The sequence below is a fragment of the Grus americana genome, chromosome 1 (assembly GCF_028858705.1).
Source record: "Grus americana isolate bGruAme1 chromosome 1, bGruAme1.mat, whole genome shotgun sequence".
NCBI lineage: Eukaryota > Metazoa > Chordata > Aves > Gruiformes > Gruidae > Grus > Grus americana.
In genome coordinates, this window is record NC_072852.1 from 86,731,220 (window position 1) to 86,743,848 (window position 12,629).

Genomic DNA, 12,629 nt, shown 5'->3' on the forward strand with positions numbered 1-12,629 from the left:
CGTTCTTGCTTTAAGTTGCAGGTCTTTAGATCCCTGCTTCTTAGCCCTTCTGTCATTTATGGTTAAGCAAGACCATTTCCAGGAGCAGGAGTGTTAATTTATAGCCTTAAGAATTTGAGGCTTTATGCAATTATGGAAACAATGATAGCTATCTACAACAAGTAACCAATTGCTGAGTGGCTAGCACTCACCTTCTTCACCAACCTGGAATTAGCTCAAGCACTGAAAAATAAATCTTTAGGTGACTACTCTTCTCAGGTAGTCTTAGGAACATCAGTGAGTTGTTTTTTTGTTTTTGGGGTTTTTTTCCCCCCCTGGGCAGTCTATACTGCAGGAGAAGGAAGTACTACTCACATGTATTTTGTCAAACTACAGCAGTAGCTTCTAATACTTCTCATGGTTTAGGAATAAACACAGGACCTGTAAAAAGATGGACTTGGCTAATGGATGGATACAGCTGTATCAGAGAAAAAAGTCTGGTAGCCAGCTGCATATGTATCCTTTAATCCTAATGCAACTGCATTTTCACATTAAATCTGCAGTTAAATGGACAAAGACCATTGGCTGAAACAACTAAACATGGATGTAAGGACCCTGCTGGAACTCATAATGTATATGCTAAAGTAAAGGTCCCAATCATATTTGAAATAAGCCAAAGAACTCCAACACAGCCTGCTCTGCCACAGATTTATTTACAAAATATTATTTACAGTCTATAACTGTCTTGAGTTCTGATAAATAATAACATTTCCTCCACAGAGAAGGAATAAGACAGACCACCTACACATTTTTCTGTTACAAATACCCTATCCAGCCAAACGACTATTCTCTCTTTTAAAAAAGGGGCAGAGAAAAGTGGGTAATTAAAGGTTTGGGGTTTTTGTCCATGGCACAAGTAAAGGCATTAAGCAGTAAATCTCCCCAGTGATGTGTGCACGTGCAAAACAGCAACATACTGAGGTTACGTGATCACAGAAGTTACAACAGGGTGTGCTGCTACTCCTAACTTCTCCTCCAAAGAAGGAAGTACACCATGAGTTGGTGTTTAAGGCAAGAATAGCTGAATTTAAAAATACATCCCTTACCAGCAGCCTTGTGAAAGACTGAATAGTTTGTTCCTGTTGTAAAATAAGGAAGACAGACGGCTCCTGAAGTGAGAAGGGATGTATGCCACGGAGTGAATGGGCCCGATCTCTACGTGTCTTGTGTCCTTGTGTGTGTTCCTTGAATGTCCTAGTCTATCTGAACCCTCATCTCCAATCTTAAAACATTATCCACTGACCCCAACCCACTTTGTATGTATCCTTAGGTTTCCAGGTGATATAGTGAGGGTCTGAAACTCCAGTATGTGGACGACAGGGATTACTTACTGCTGCACAGAACAGACTACAGAAGACAGGGCCGAGAACGTTTTCGAAGACCAGTGCTCTGAAACATACTGATGGCTTCTGTAGCGCTAAAGCAAGGGCGAACAGAAAGGAGAGCAGGTGGTGTTGCCTCATGATCCCTTTCAGTTCTGGTTGTTTTGCTTTGCTTGTCCCAGTCACTCATTTGGAAGCAATTGCCATAGGAATGATTCCAAGTGATAGCTGGTAAGAATGGGCATTTAGCAAGCTTAAGAGAGCAATGACTGATCACTCCTTAAAGCCTTGGATGCTACACAGGATCCTCTTCTGGTGGCCTGGAAGTGACACTCCCATCTGTTTCAAGTCCCTGAAGGAAATGGGAAGAGAAAGGAAAAAATGAATTGCTGTTCTTGTTCCTTGGGACTGGGATGTGGCTAAAGGCAGACACAGTTACCAAGCATTAGTTCAGAAATCTTCCTTTCCCTCAGTGCCTCCTACTATGCCTACCTTTTCTCTAGAGGGAAGAAACGTCTCGCTGTTTCTGCCCTTCCTGGACTACCTCTGCCAACCCAGTCCACTGCCTTCTCCCACCTCATGACTAGGTCTGTGCTCCCATTAAATCAGGATTGTGTCCACATCAGCTTGTGATATGGGACATGTCTCAACCCTATAGCAGGTCTGTCCCTGCACTGTGCCTGCTCATTTGTTTTATGGAACTGTCCTGGTCGGAGCTGGCTGTACATCCCCGACCCTAGAAATGAACATGGCTGTGTTGGGAAAGCATCTGACCTGAGTCCTTCTAAAGAGCTCAGAAGGACTTTGCTCTATGATAGAACAGTGCCTGGCTGATGTGGGGGGGATATCACTAGCCCATATGGAGTTCAAGGCAAGAAAATTATCCTATAAAGTCCTACAAGGCTGGGGAGATGGTCAGGATAGAGAACTGTCTACCATCTATTGTTTCCCTTTGCTGTTTGTGTCTGATGTGAGTTCAGAGCAGCTCAGGCTCCGGAAGAGCCTCAAGCATGGACAGTTAGCGAATTAGTCTCACAGTTTGGACTGATCCCCATTCTTCTGGGCAGATTCTTCCAGGCAGATTCTTCCCTTTTAGGGCAAGAAGCCCAGTCCACTTCCATTTAACTATATAGAGAAGGATGGAGAGAAGCCTTCCAAGTAAATATGAGTGCCTGTTCAGACACAGCTATTTGTAGCATAGCCTAGGGTGCCATGTGGGAGTTTAGCCTGCCCTTACTCAGCAGTGAGCTCCAGAATAGACTCCATCGTGTCCAGGCCAGCAGTGCGAAAGTTGGAGATGTAGCGCTTCATGCGAATGGATTCCAGCCACTCAGGGATGGATCGATAGGGGATCCCATCAGATCCACTGCAGCTGGGGAGCCGGAGTGTTACCCTAAAGACAGATAAACTCTCATTAGCCAGGCAACTACCTTAAACAGCCAGTGCTATAAGACAGTAGCTAAAGGGCGAGCACCATCTGCCAGGACTAGGCCAACTTATCTGCTCTCTGCACAGTGAGGTCAGACTGCCCAGGCCAACAGCTATGCCCTCTGCCACCATGAGACAGAGATGGCTACTATCTTCTGTGCACAGAGCCTCTTGCCAGCTTCCACTGCTAGCACTACCTCTCCTCCTGCTGGAGACCAGGAGGTGAAAATCTCCCTCCCGGTTAACCTCTCCTCCTCCAGTGACAGCCTGCTTACCTGGGATCAAAGTCTGCAACAGGCCGGAGGAGCTGGGGACTTGAGATGAAATGTTGCAGCTGTGCCCGGATTTCCTGAAAATGAGGCCTCCTCATCCGATCGTGTGACCAACAGCTCTTCATGAGCTCGTAGAGTATGGATGGACAGTCCACAGGTGGGGGGAGCCGGTACCCATCCTCTAAGCTTTTCATCACCTGCACAGAGGACAGAGAGAAATCTGGCCAAGAGCAGAGAATGTGAAAGAGGAGCCAGAGACTTCTGTGGGGCTGGGAGTAGGAGGTTCACTATTTTGCACAGTGTGCAGCCAGGGAGAGGGTGAAGTAGATTACATGTGTATGAAGTAGGGTTTGGGCAGCACAGCAAAGGATCACGACACCTGAGGGATGGCAAAAAGTGAAGTGGCATATGCACGTACTTTTAATCCTTTACTAGCTCAGCTCTCATTTGGCATTCAGGGCATGTGTTCATGAGAAGTAAGGACCAAATGATCCTGGCACAGGCCTGGTGAGAAAAGGGCAACCAGACTCTGAGGAATAATTTCAACAGCATGTGCTAACCTCACAGATGTGGTGAACCTAGAATGAGACCAGGCATAATGCTCCAGAGCCAGAGGAAGGAGAGAAAGAAACCAACAGAGAACATCTCCAGACCCAAAGGCCATGGCTGGTTCAACCACTCTTTAATTTGACTCATTGCTGTTGACACCTAAACATGGTTCAGAGGCCCAGACACTTATTGCCCTTGATTCGGTTGCATTGATTTTTAGCAGGAAGGGAGACATAGTAGTTATGTGTTCAAAAGAATGTCAAGACTGAAGGCTGAGGGAGATCTACAAACATTTGGCCTACATGCCTTGTTTACGTTTTTAAATCAGCACCTGAGCTCAGTGTCTGTTACCTCTTGATTGGTCATGTTGCCATATGGCTTGTCACCAAATGACAGCACCTCCCACATGACAATTCCAAAGCTCCAGGCATCGCTGGCTGAGGTGAAAATGCGATGAGCAATGGCCTCTGGGGCTGTCCATCGGATAGGAATCTTACCACCCTGTGAAAGAGCAGAGACACAGTGTATCCAGCAAGTATCCTTGAGTTATATTTCTCCAGTGCTTTCATGCAAGGAGTTTACAAAGTGGTTCAAAGACTGGGCCTGCTTCACTTGAAGTGACATGTAACCACCCCTGGAGAAATTTCTCAAAAGGACAGAAACATTCTTGGAAAGAGAATGAGTTTAAGCCCTCTGTTCAGTTGAGTGCTAGAGAAAACTACTGCTGTGGGAGTTAAGAGCCTGAGAGCAGTCACAGCCCTACTTGGAATGACACCAGACATTAGAATTACTGAAACTTTCATTGAAAGGGACCTATAGATGCCTGTAGTCCAAACCCCTGATCACAGCAGAGCTATCTTCAAAGCTAGATTTAGTTAATTGAGTCCAAAAGATCAGACCTCTTATTTTGCTTCTCATTTCAAAACCAGAATCCTTCTGAATCTCTTAGCAAACAAAATCAACATGGCCTCCAGACAGAAAAGTACCACCTTCTGAACCATCCACACTGTGACTTGCAGTTTTACTATGGGTTTTCCTCAGTGATTTTCCATCCAAATCTTCCAAATTGGTGTTTCCTATTGTGAAGAAATTCTGCCATTCTTATGTAGCAAAATCCCAATTCCCCTGAGACTACAGTTCATTTACAAGACTGAGAGACTGTTTTTGCACTACCTTGGTTTCATAGGTTCCCTCTGCATCATTCTCCAATATTCGGGAGAGACCAAAGTCAGACACCTTGCATTGAAGACTGCGCGTTACCAGGATGTTGCGAGCGGCCAGATCCCGGTGCACATAGTTGTGTTCTGAAAGGTAGGTCATGCCAGAGGCTATTCCCTGCAGCATGCTCACAAGCTGCACAGGGCTAAATTTTTCCTCATTCTCCTGCATGGAAGAAGTGAGAGAAAATCCTGGTCAAGTGATATCAATCTGTTTGGTTTCTAGTTACTGGTCTTATCAACTTACAAAAGTGGGCACTGGAGAACAAGCAAAAAGGCAATGCTGCAGCCCAAAGGACCCAACAGGTTCTCACTAAGGTATTGGTGGTGGTCTCCAGAGTCATCATTAGGCACCTGCACTTCAACTACCAAAGACAGCACTCTGGACACTGAGCAAACTGGATGGCAGCAAGCTTCAACCGCTGAGACTGAAAATGTTAGTGAGCAGAAAGTAAGTGGATGTCTGGATCTTATTTCTAGTCTTCTTTTAGGGTCCTAAATCCAGGTCAAGTGCAAGTTTCGGCAGTACACAAGCCTACTACAGAGTCTCTCACCCGGAGGAAGGTATCCAGCGCTCCATTCTCCATATACTCAGTGATGATCATCATTGGCCTCCCTTGAGGAAGACAAGAAGGTGTCAGCCTTTTTGCAATTCTCCTACTCTTGCCTTTCAATGCTCTCCACATTGCCCCAACACAGAGAACCATATCCAAACCCAGCCAACACTCCCATTCCACTTGCATGGCTGGCTGACCCTTCTCCTTAGACCTCCCTCGTGTCACACCTATAAGCTTACAGCACCCCTTACAGTATCCCAACTTCTCATTCACTCACCAACCCAAGAAGACCTCTCATAACACTGCCTCATGACTCTGTTGGAAATCCATACCTCTCCTCCCTTCCTCATTCTCTGCCATAGGCTAACATGGCAACGCCCGTCTTCTCCCAGCACAGCCTCTCTGGCATCATCCTCCCTAAGAAAGGCCCAAGAAACATGCCCATTTCTGCTCTCATCCCAGGACCCTCTCTGAGACACTCTTACTTTTGGTGACAACTCCTTCCAGACGCACAATGTTCGGGTGATTGAATTGCCCCATAATTGTTGCCTCGCGCAGAAAGTTCCACCATTGTGAGTCTGAATATGTCGACTTCAGGGTCTTGATGGCAACCACAACACGTTCTTTCCCTGGGAGCCGTAGGGACCCACGATAGACCTCCCCAAACTCCCCTGAGAACAACAAGAGGCAAAAGGTCACAGATGAACTCAGGAACAGGCAGCAAAATAACACTGTGGGGCAACAGAAAGATGGGGGGAGTGACAAGTAACTCACCCTCTCCAATCACATTCTCCATAGTGACACAAGAGATGTCCAGTTCCTTAGTGAATTCCAACACCCCTCTGCTGGGGTCATCATATGGTTGCAGGTCTACATAGGGCTTCAACCAGACCTTCTCTATGGTAAAGTGAAGAGAAAAGAGCAAATTAATTTGTCAACTCTTTGGACAAGCTTTGTAGGGCAAAGCTACAGAAGCACAGGTGAATCCATGGAATTCTGACAATGGCAGTAAACAAATCTACCAAACATACATTCAAAACTAGAGCTGTTATGGGAAGAGGAAAAATCATCATGAAAAAAATCATCATCAGAAAATCCATGCCAATGTCTGGTCTGAAACTACTGTTTCTTTTCATTCCTTCCAACCCATTCCTGGCTTCTCCCTGATTCTACTACCCCTTTGAAGCTCACCTCGATCAAAGCCTGAAGTACTGTAATCTGGTCGTGCTTGTCTCCGACGAGCCTGCCTGGAACATAAGAAGCAGTCATGAAAATAAAACGGTCAGCAGATAGCAAAGAGAAAAGCAAGACTTCCAGAGTATGTGCCCTAGTTGATCAAGGACAGAGTTCAGGGTAGCACAGAGCAAAGTGGAACCAGACACTTCACCTACTTATTAGAGTACAGCTAGCAAGAAAATGTGATGCTTCATTTACATTTGGAAATAGAGCTTTGTTTCCAGGCAGGCAATTTTGTTCATCCCTCTGCTTGCTGAATTACAGATGAATTTCTATTTATTTTATATTTTCTGTACACTTTCAGTACAATACCTGATCTTCTTAAAACCAAACAATAGCAGCCTTATAGACATTTAGAAAGGAAGTAGAATTTTGTATCTGGGTAGAGGACCACTAAAGTAATGGTATATGGAAAATGGTTTGAAATGATTAGATACATGTATTGCCCACTTAATCAATCAGCAGCTATAGAAATGATTGTACCATAACAATACTTTAATTCATCTGTCATGATAACAGTCTGATAGTGCTGGATTATAACAAAACTGAGAAATCACCACATTTTCTTCTGTCCTCAGCATCAAGCATTATCTTACAGACATATCAATCCCTCCAATCCTGCTAATCAAAATTACTTACTGAGACTCAGTCCATCTTGCTGCAGCACACTGGTCTTACTCCTTCTTCTGTAACTAACCTCTACCTACCCAATATCCTGTGCAAAATCAGGGCCTCCCTCCCTTTCTCAAGCTCCCATAACTCAGCTATTCCTACATCTATACCTTTTTCAATACCAAAAATCAACACTCACTTTCGCCGAAAGATGAGAAGTCCCAGAAGCAGCCCAAAAAATAGTAGAATTCCGAAGATAATAGAGACTATGACTCCACCAGACAGAGCTCCTGTGTCTGCAGAAACAAAGAGAAAGGTCATATAATTTAAAAGACCAATAACTATTTGCCTGGAATGTAGCAACCAGCTTCACCAGCCAATGATATTAGGTAAGCTACAGCCATTTGTCTTCCAAGCAGCAGAGCCACCAGATTTGAGTCCTATTGTATGGTTATTCACGTGCATGGAGCACCTCCTGGTGGGTATCTGGTTGACTCTTATCTACAGTCTTGGTCTTCCAGTTGAGAATTTATCTCTATGCCTGATTGCCCACATAAATTCCATGACACTGTCAAAACCAAAGAACAGCTCTTCCTTCCCCCCCACTCCTCTCCAACTACTCTTTCAGATCAGACCCTTCTTCCTGCTCAGTAACTGATTTAGACTATGGCACAGCAAAGACCTGATTTTCCCCAGCAGTCTAACTTGACTCTCTTGTTATTTATGAAATTAATTTCCCCCTCCCCTTCCACCAATAGCTGGGACTGGTCCTTTGCCTAATTACCTTCACAGAAGCCACTGTCTGCTTAGGACTTTTGAAACAAGCAAGTGCTAACTTATGAACTTGCAGTCTAACATCATATTCCTGCTTTCTCAAAACTAAGCATCAGGTGGTTTCATTTTGTGATTGGATAGCATTCAGATAGCGTTCACATAACACAGGTTGTCTTCTTCTAGTTAGATTCTCAAGCTAAAGGCATCCGTTTCCATACAGTATATTAGAATTCATCAGCAGAAATGCTAAATGACCTCTGTTGGTGAAGTATGTGTTTTTAAACCTTATTTCCCCTAAGTTAAAAAACTATTTAAAAAACTTAAAAATACATTGATGAAAAGTGTTCATATCCATATCTAATGAGAATCTAATTTTTTTTATATTTTCCCTAAAGAGATTTAGGAAAACATCCAGAAGAAAGAAAATTCCTAGAGAAATTGTTTCAATAAATGAGCAGATTTTAAAGCAAGGAACAGCTTGTGTGACACAGACAACTGTGTCTGGAAGTGTTTCCTAATATCCAGTCCAATGGTCAGCATCCGTTAAGCCTAATTAACACTTGTTACTCTTGCTCAATTTGATGCTGACTCATCCTACTAAAATTATTAAAAATCACCAGATTTGTTAAGCAGAAATCAAGAGGCAGAGCTAATGTTCTTTTTTGTTAAAATCAAAAAGGCAAGATTTGGAAGGTGAAATAAAATATATTATTAATAAAATGGACAAGCTTTTAGGTACCTAGCACTTCTGTGGGAAATTAAGGGACCTAAATTCTCAAATTCAGACTAAAAAAAATTGCCTCTCCCTGCAAATCTTGTTCCACTAATATCCCTAAACCATTACAGCTAAACAATTTTTCTAGTATTATCAAAGAAGAACTCCCACCAAATGAAACCTTGCTGGCACTTCTTTTTAATCCCTTTCATATTCAAAATATCTTTGTCTTGGCATTTAAAAAAATGATAGAGCTGGATAGAATAGCAGTGAGCTCCTTTGAGCTCTCCTTCTCACTAGTAACTTTCACACAAAAGGAGGCATATGGTAATCATTTTGCTAACATTCAGAAACACTAGCTAGAATCACAATGTCTTTCAGAACTAGATGAAAAGCTGGTTAAGTAATTTGCCAGTACAACACCCAAACCTGAGACCGATCAGTTCTGAACGGTAAAGTACACGTCGATTTTATATGACAGCAAAGAAACAGGATAAATGTCTCCTTGTTCTACATTTTTACAAAGCAACAGGCTTGGCCTTGTTGACAAGGAACTCAGGAGGGCGGTGTCTGTGCCTTACAGCTAGCAGAACACAAAAAGTGATCCACATACCACATGAATATACAATGTGATGGAGAAGTGAGTTTCTCCCGAATGAGATACTAGTGGTTGTCCTTTACCTGGCGGAAGGGTGCGGAATTCCTGCTCTGGGGAGTACGGCCCAGGCCCGAGTGGTGTGATGGACCTCACACGAAGCAGGTAGGCTGTGTCTGGCTGCAGGTCCGTCAGAGTGACATTTGGCTCAAGAAGGTGCTTCACTGTGTACCGGGCCTCCTCTCCCTGCAGATGTCAAACAGGGTCAAGTAACAAATATACGTTGAACAAAGAGGACACTTCCACCCCTTTGGGCAAAAGGGAGAAAAACAAGTAAGGCAGCCTCACCTTCTCAAAGAACATGACCTCATACTCCACTGAGGTCCGGCTGCGCTGCCGTGGGGCAAGCCAAGAAACAGAAAGACTACTGTCATCTCTTTGTGTCAGGATAAACTGGGATACTGTCACTGGAGCTGCAGGGCAGAGAACAAAGAACATCAGGAAGAAATACAAACATAATGCAGACTAGTCCCTCTCTTCACCAGAAGCTCTCTCCTTCTCTGGTCATACCATGCAACTGGAACTGATTCTCATTGCCACTGCCATTCCCTCATCTTTCTCTTCTGTGGAGAAAGGGAAGTGAGATCTCCAGTTATAATTTATTGCCTTCCATGAATAGTATGCTTCTACCCCAACAGTGGAAGCATAACTTTGCTTGGCCTCCAAAACAAAATCAGTGTTCCAAGAAATTACATTTAATCCAGCAATGCACTGAAAGTGTTCGATATGAAATAAAAATGTTAGAATTTTATGCTCTTACAGCAGAAGTAACACAATTATCCCATGTGATTTATGAATGCAGCTCCATTTCATAAGGGTACAGTGAAATTCAATGCCCAAAACCTCTCAGCTGACTGCAAATGCATGCTGTTCATGAATAAAAAGATAATTCTCAACAGTCTGCAAGGACTGAAGAGTCAAGCCTGGTTCTCTCCTTGTCCTTCATCATCACCAGAAGTGATGAGGCAAGCCAAAAGTAGCTCAGAGTTGTGCTGCCCACGCATAGCGTCAGGAAGAAAAGCCTTATTTTGTCACTAAATCATAACTTGGGGAAAGCACCAAGGGCTGTTGAGCACTGCGATGTCACTTTTCTATAATCACATTTCACAGCACTCTGGAAAGTATTCACAGGACAGCCAAACTAGCCAGCTTGAAGCTAAACTGCAGAAATGTGGCAAGAACTTGCATTTTTTTAACATCGTCATTTCTCCAGGCTTTCAAAGCTTTTTTTTTTTCTTGTATTTTTCAGTTCCAGCAGGGTTTCTGTTGCGTTTGGTCAGATTTTTTGCAATATCCGAGTCATGGGAAATATTTCATGCCACAGTCCCTGTTCTTCCTGTCACACAGGTAACAATAGTTAGGCTGGACTACACTAGTGTATCACAGGGAGGCCTTTATCCTCCTCACCTCTGTTAAGTCCTTGGTGGATTGATAGTTCTTGGTGGGTAATAAATACTGCTGCTTTCACTTGCAAGGAATATGACTGATGGACTTTACATGCCAGAGGCAGAGGTACCTTAGAGTCTTTATCATACCATACCAACACATGTGGCAGACAGAAGGAGAAGATGGAGAAAGCTTAAAACATTCACAGAGATTCCTCTTCCTTTTCCTGATGAGCAGGAAGAACTTCTCTCTGCTTCTGCTAACCTGCATGTCCAACTGCGACCCAGACAGCTGGAGCAGTTCTCTGTGGAGCAGGTCCCATTCCTGAGACACCATTATGGGCTTCCACAGCAAATGTGTAGTTGGTGTAAGCTTCTAGGCCATCCACATCCACAGCAGGTTTAGTGAGACCAGAAGCACTGGGGGAGAACACCACACCAGCCTCACAAGGCTCACATGACAGGAAATGGCAGCGCTGACAGAAGACTGTGTAAGTCAGGTCCTTTCGCCCACCATGGTCGCTGGGTGGCTGCCACCACAGACTCAGCTGTGTGCCAAGAAGGGAGAAGCTGACATTGCGGGGAGCTGAGGGGGGGCCTACAAGAAGCATGAAAGGAAGTATTAGATCCAACTGTTAATACCCAAAGTACTGTGTCAGTTTCCCATCTGCTGATGCATTTCGAATGGAGGCTTCTGTCTCCCCAGTCTCTCCCTCTCTGATCTCTCATCCCCATTTCTCAACGTTTTGCTTCCTCCCATCTCATTGTTCACAGAATCACAGAATGGTTTGGGTTGGAAGGGACCTTTAAAGATCATCTAGTTCCAGGTCATCTAGTTCCAACTCCCTGCCGTGGGCAGGGACATCTTTCACTAGGCCAGGTTGCCCAAGGCCCCATCCAGCCTGACCTTGAACACTTCCAAGGATGGGGCATCCACAACTTCTCTGTGCAACCTGCTCCAGTGTCTTACCACCCTCATCGTAAAAAATTTCTTCTGTATGTCCCATCTAAATCTACTCTCTTTCAGTTTAAAACCATTGCCCCTTGTCCTGTCACTACAGGCCCTAGTAAAAAGTATTTCTCCATCTTTCTTATATGCCCCCTTTAAGTACTGAAAGGCCACAAGAAGATGTTCCCAAAGCTTTCTCTTCTCCAGGCTAAATAACCCCAATTCTCTCAGCCTTTCTTCATCAGGAGAGGTGCTCCAGCCCTTTGATGATCTTCATGGCCGTCCTCTGGACTCACTCCAACAGCTCAATGTCTTTCTTGTACTGGGGACCCCAGAGCTGGACACAATACTCCAGGTGGGGTCTCACCAGAGTGGAGTAGAGGGGCAGAATCACCTCCCTCAACCTGCTGGTCACGCTTTTTTTGATGCAGCCCAGGATACAACTGTCTTTCTGTGCTGCAAGTGCACATGGCCAGCTCATGTCCAATTTTTTGCCCCTTAGTACCCCTAAGTTCTTTTCTGTAGGTCTGGTCTCAGTAAGTTCATCCCCCAGTCTGTATAGATATTGTTCTTTCTTTCTATCTGTGACTCACGGGTGCAAGCAATGTTCTGGCCCTCCGAAGGTGCTCGGTAGAAGCCTGCATTGCAGGAACAAGATGTAGCCCCTGATTCATTGGACAAGCTGTTGGGAGGGCACTTCAGGCAACTTTTAGTATCCAGGGAGTTACGGTAGAATCCTCGCTGGCAGGCTGTGAAGAGACAAACAAGTCAACATAAGATCAACAATAAACCAAGATCAACAAGAAACCACCTGCCAGTTTTGTTCAACTTCTTAAACACTTCTTTATCTGCTTGCTTTTCTTCCATTTTCTTAGCTCACAGAAGCATTTAGGTTGGAAGGGACCCCTGGAGGTCACAT

General features: G+C 44.3%; 1 protein-coding gene across 2 annotated transcripts in view; it reads right to left on the reverse strand.

Annotated features, from left to right (window-relative positions):
• Nucleotides 1-673: 673 nt before the first annotated feature.
• Nucleotides 674-12,629, reverse strand: part of EPHA1 (EPH receptor A1) — a 34,590-nt gene continuing 22,634 nt past the window's right edge. The window contains exons 5-18 of one of the 2 annotated variants that reach the window (XM_054805188.1): nucleotides 12,304-12,459; nucleotides 11,027-11,359; nucleotides 9,665-9,789; nucleotides 9,403-9,562; nucleotides 7,432-7,528; nucleotides 6,576-6,631; nucleotides 6,159-6,281; nucleotides 5,870-6,055; nucleotides 5,382-5,443; nucleotides 4,784-4,993; nucleotides 3,962-4,111; nucleotides 3,065-3,258; nucleotides 2,599-2,754; nucleotides 674-1,713 (exon numbers count right to left, since the gene is read on the reverse strand). In XM_054805188.1, coding sequence (XP_054661163.1) covers nucleotides 1,635-1,713; nucleotides 2,599-2,754; nucleotides 3,065-3,258; nucleotides 3,962-4,111; nucleotides 4,784-4,993; nucleotides 5,382-5,443; nucleotides 5,870-6,055; nucleotides 6,159-6,281; nucleotides 6,576-6,631; nucleotides 7,432-7,528; nucleotides 9,403-9,562; nucleotides 9,665-9,789; nucleotides 11,027-11,359; nucleotides 12,304-12,459 — 2,087 coding nt within the window. In that variant the 3' untranslated portion in view covers nucleotides 674-1,634. The other variant, XM_054805195.1, reaches the window with a different exon arrangement.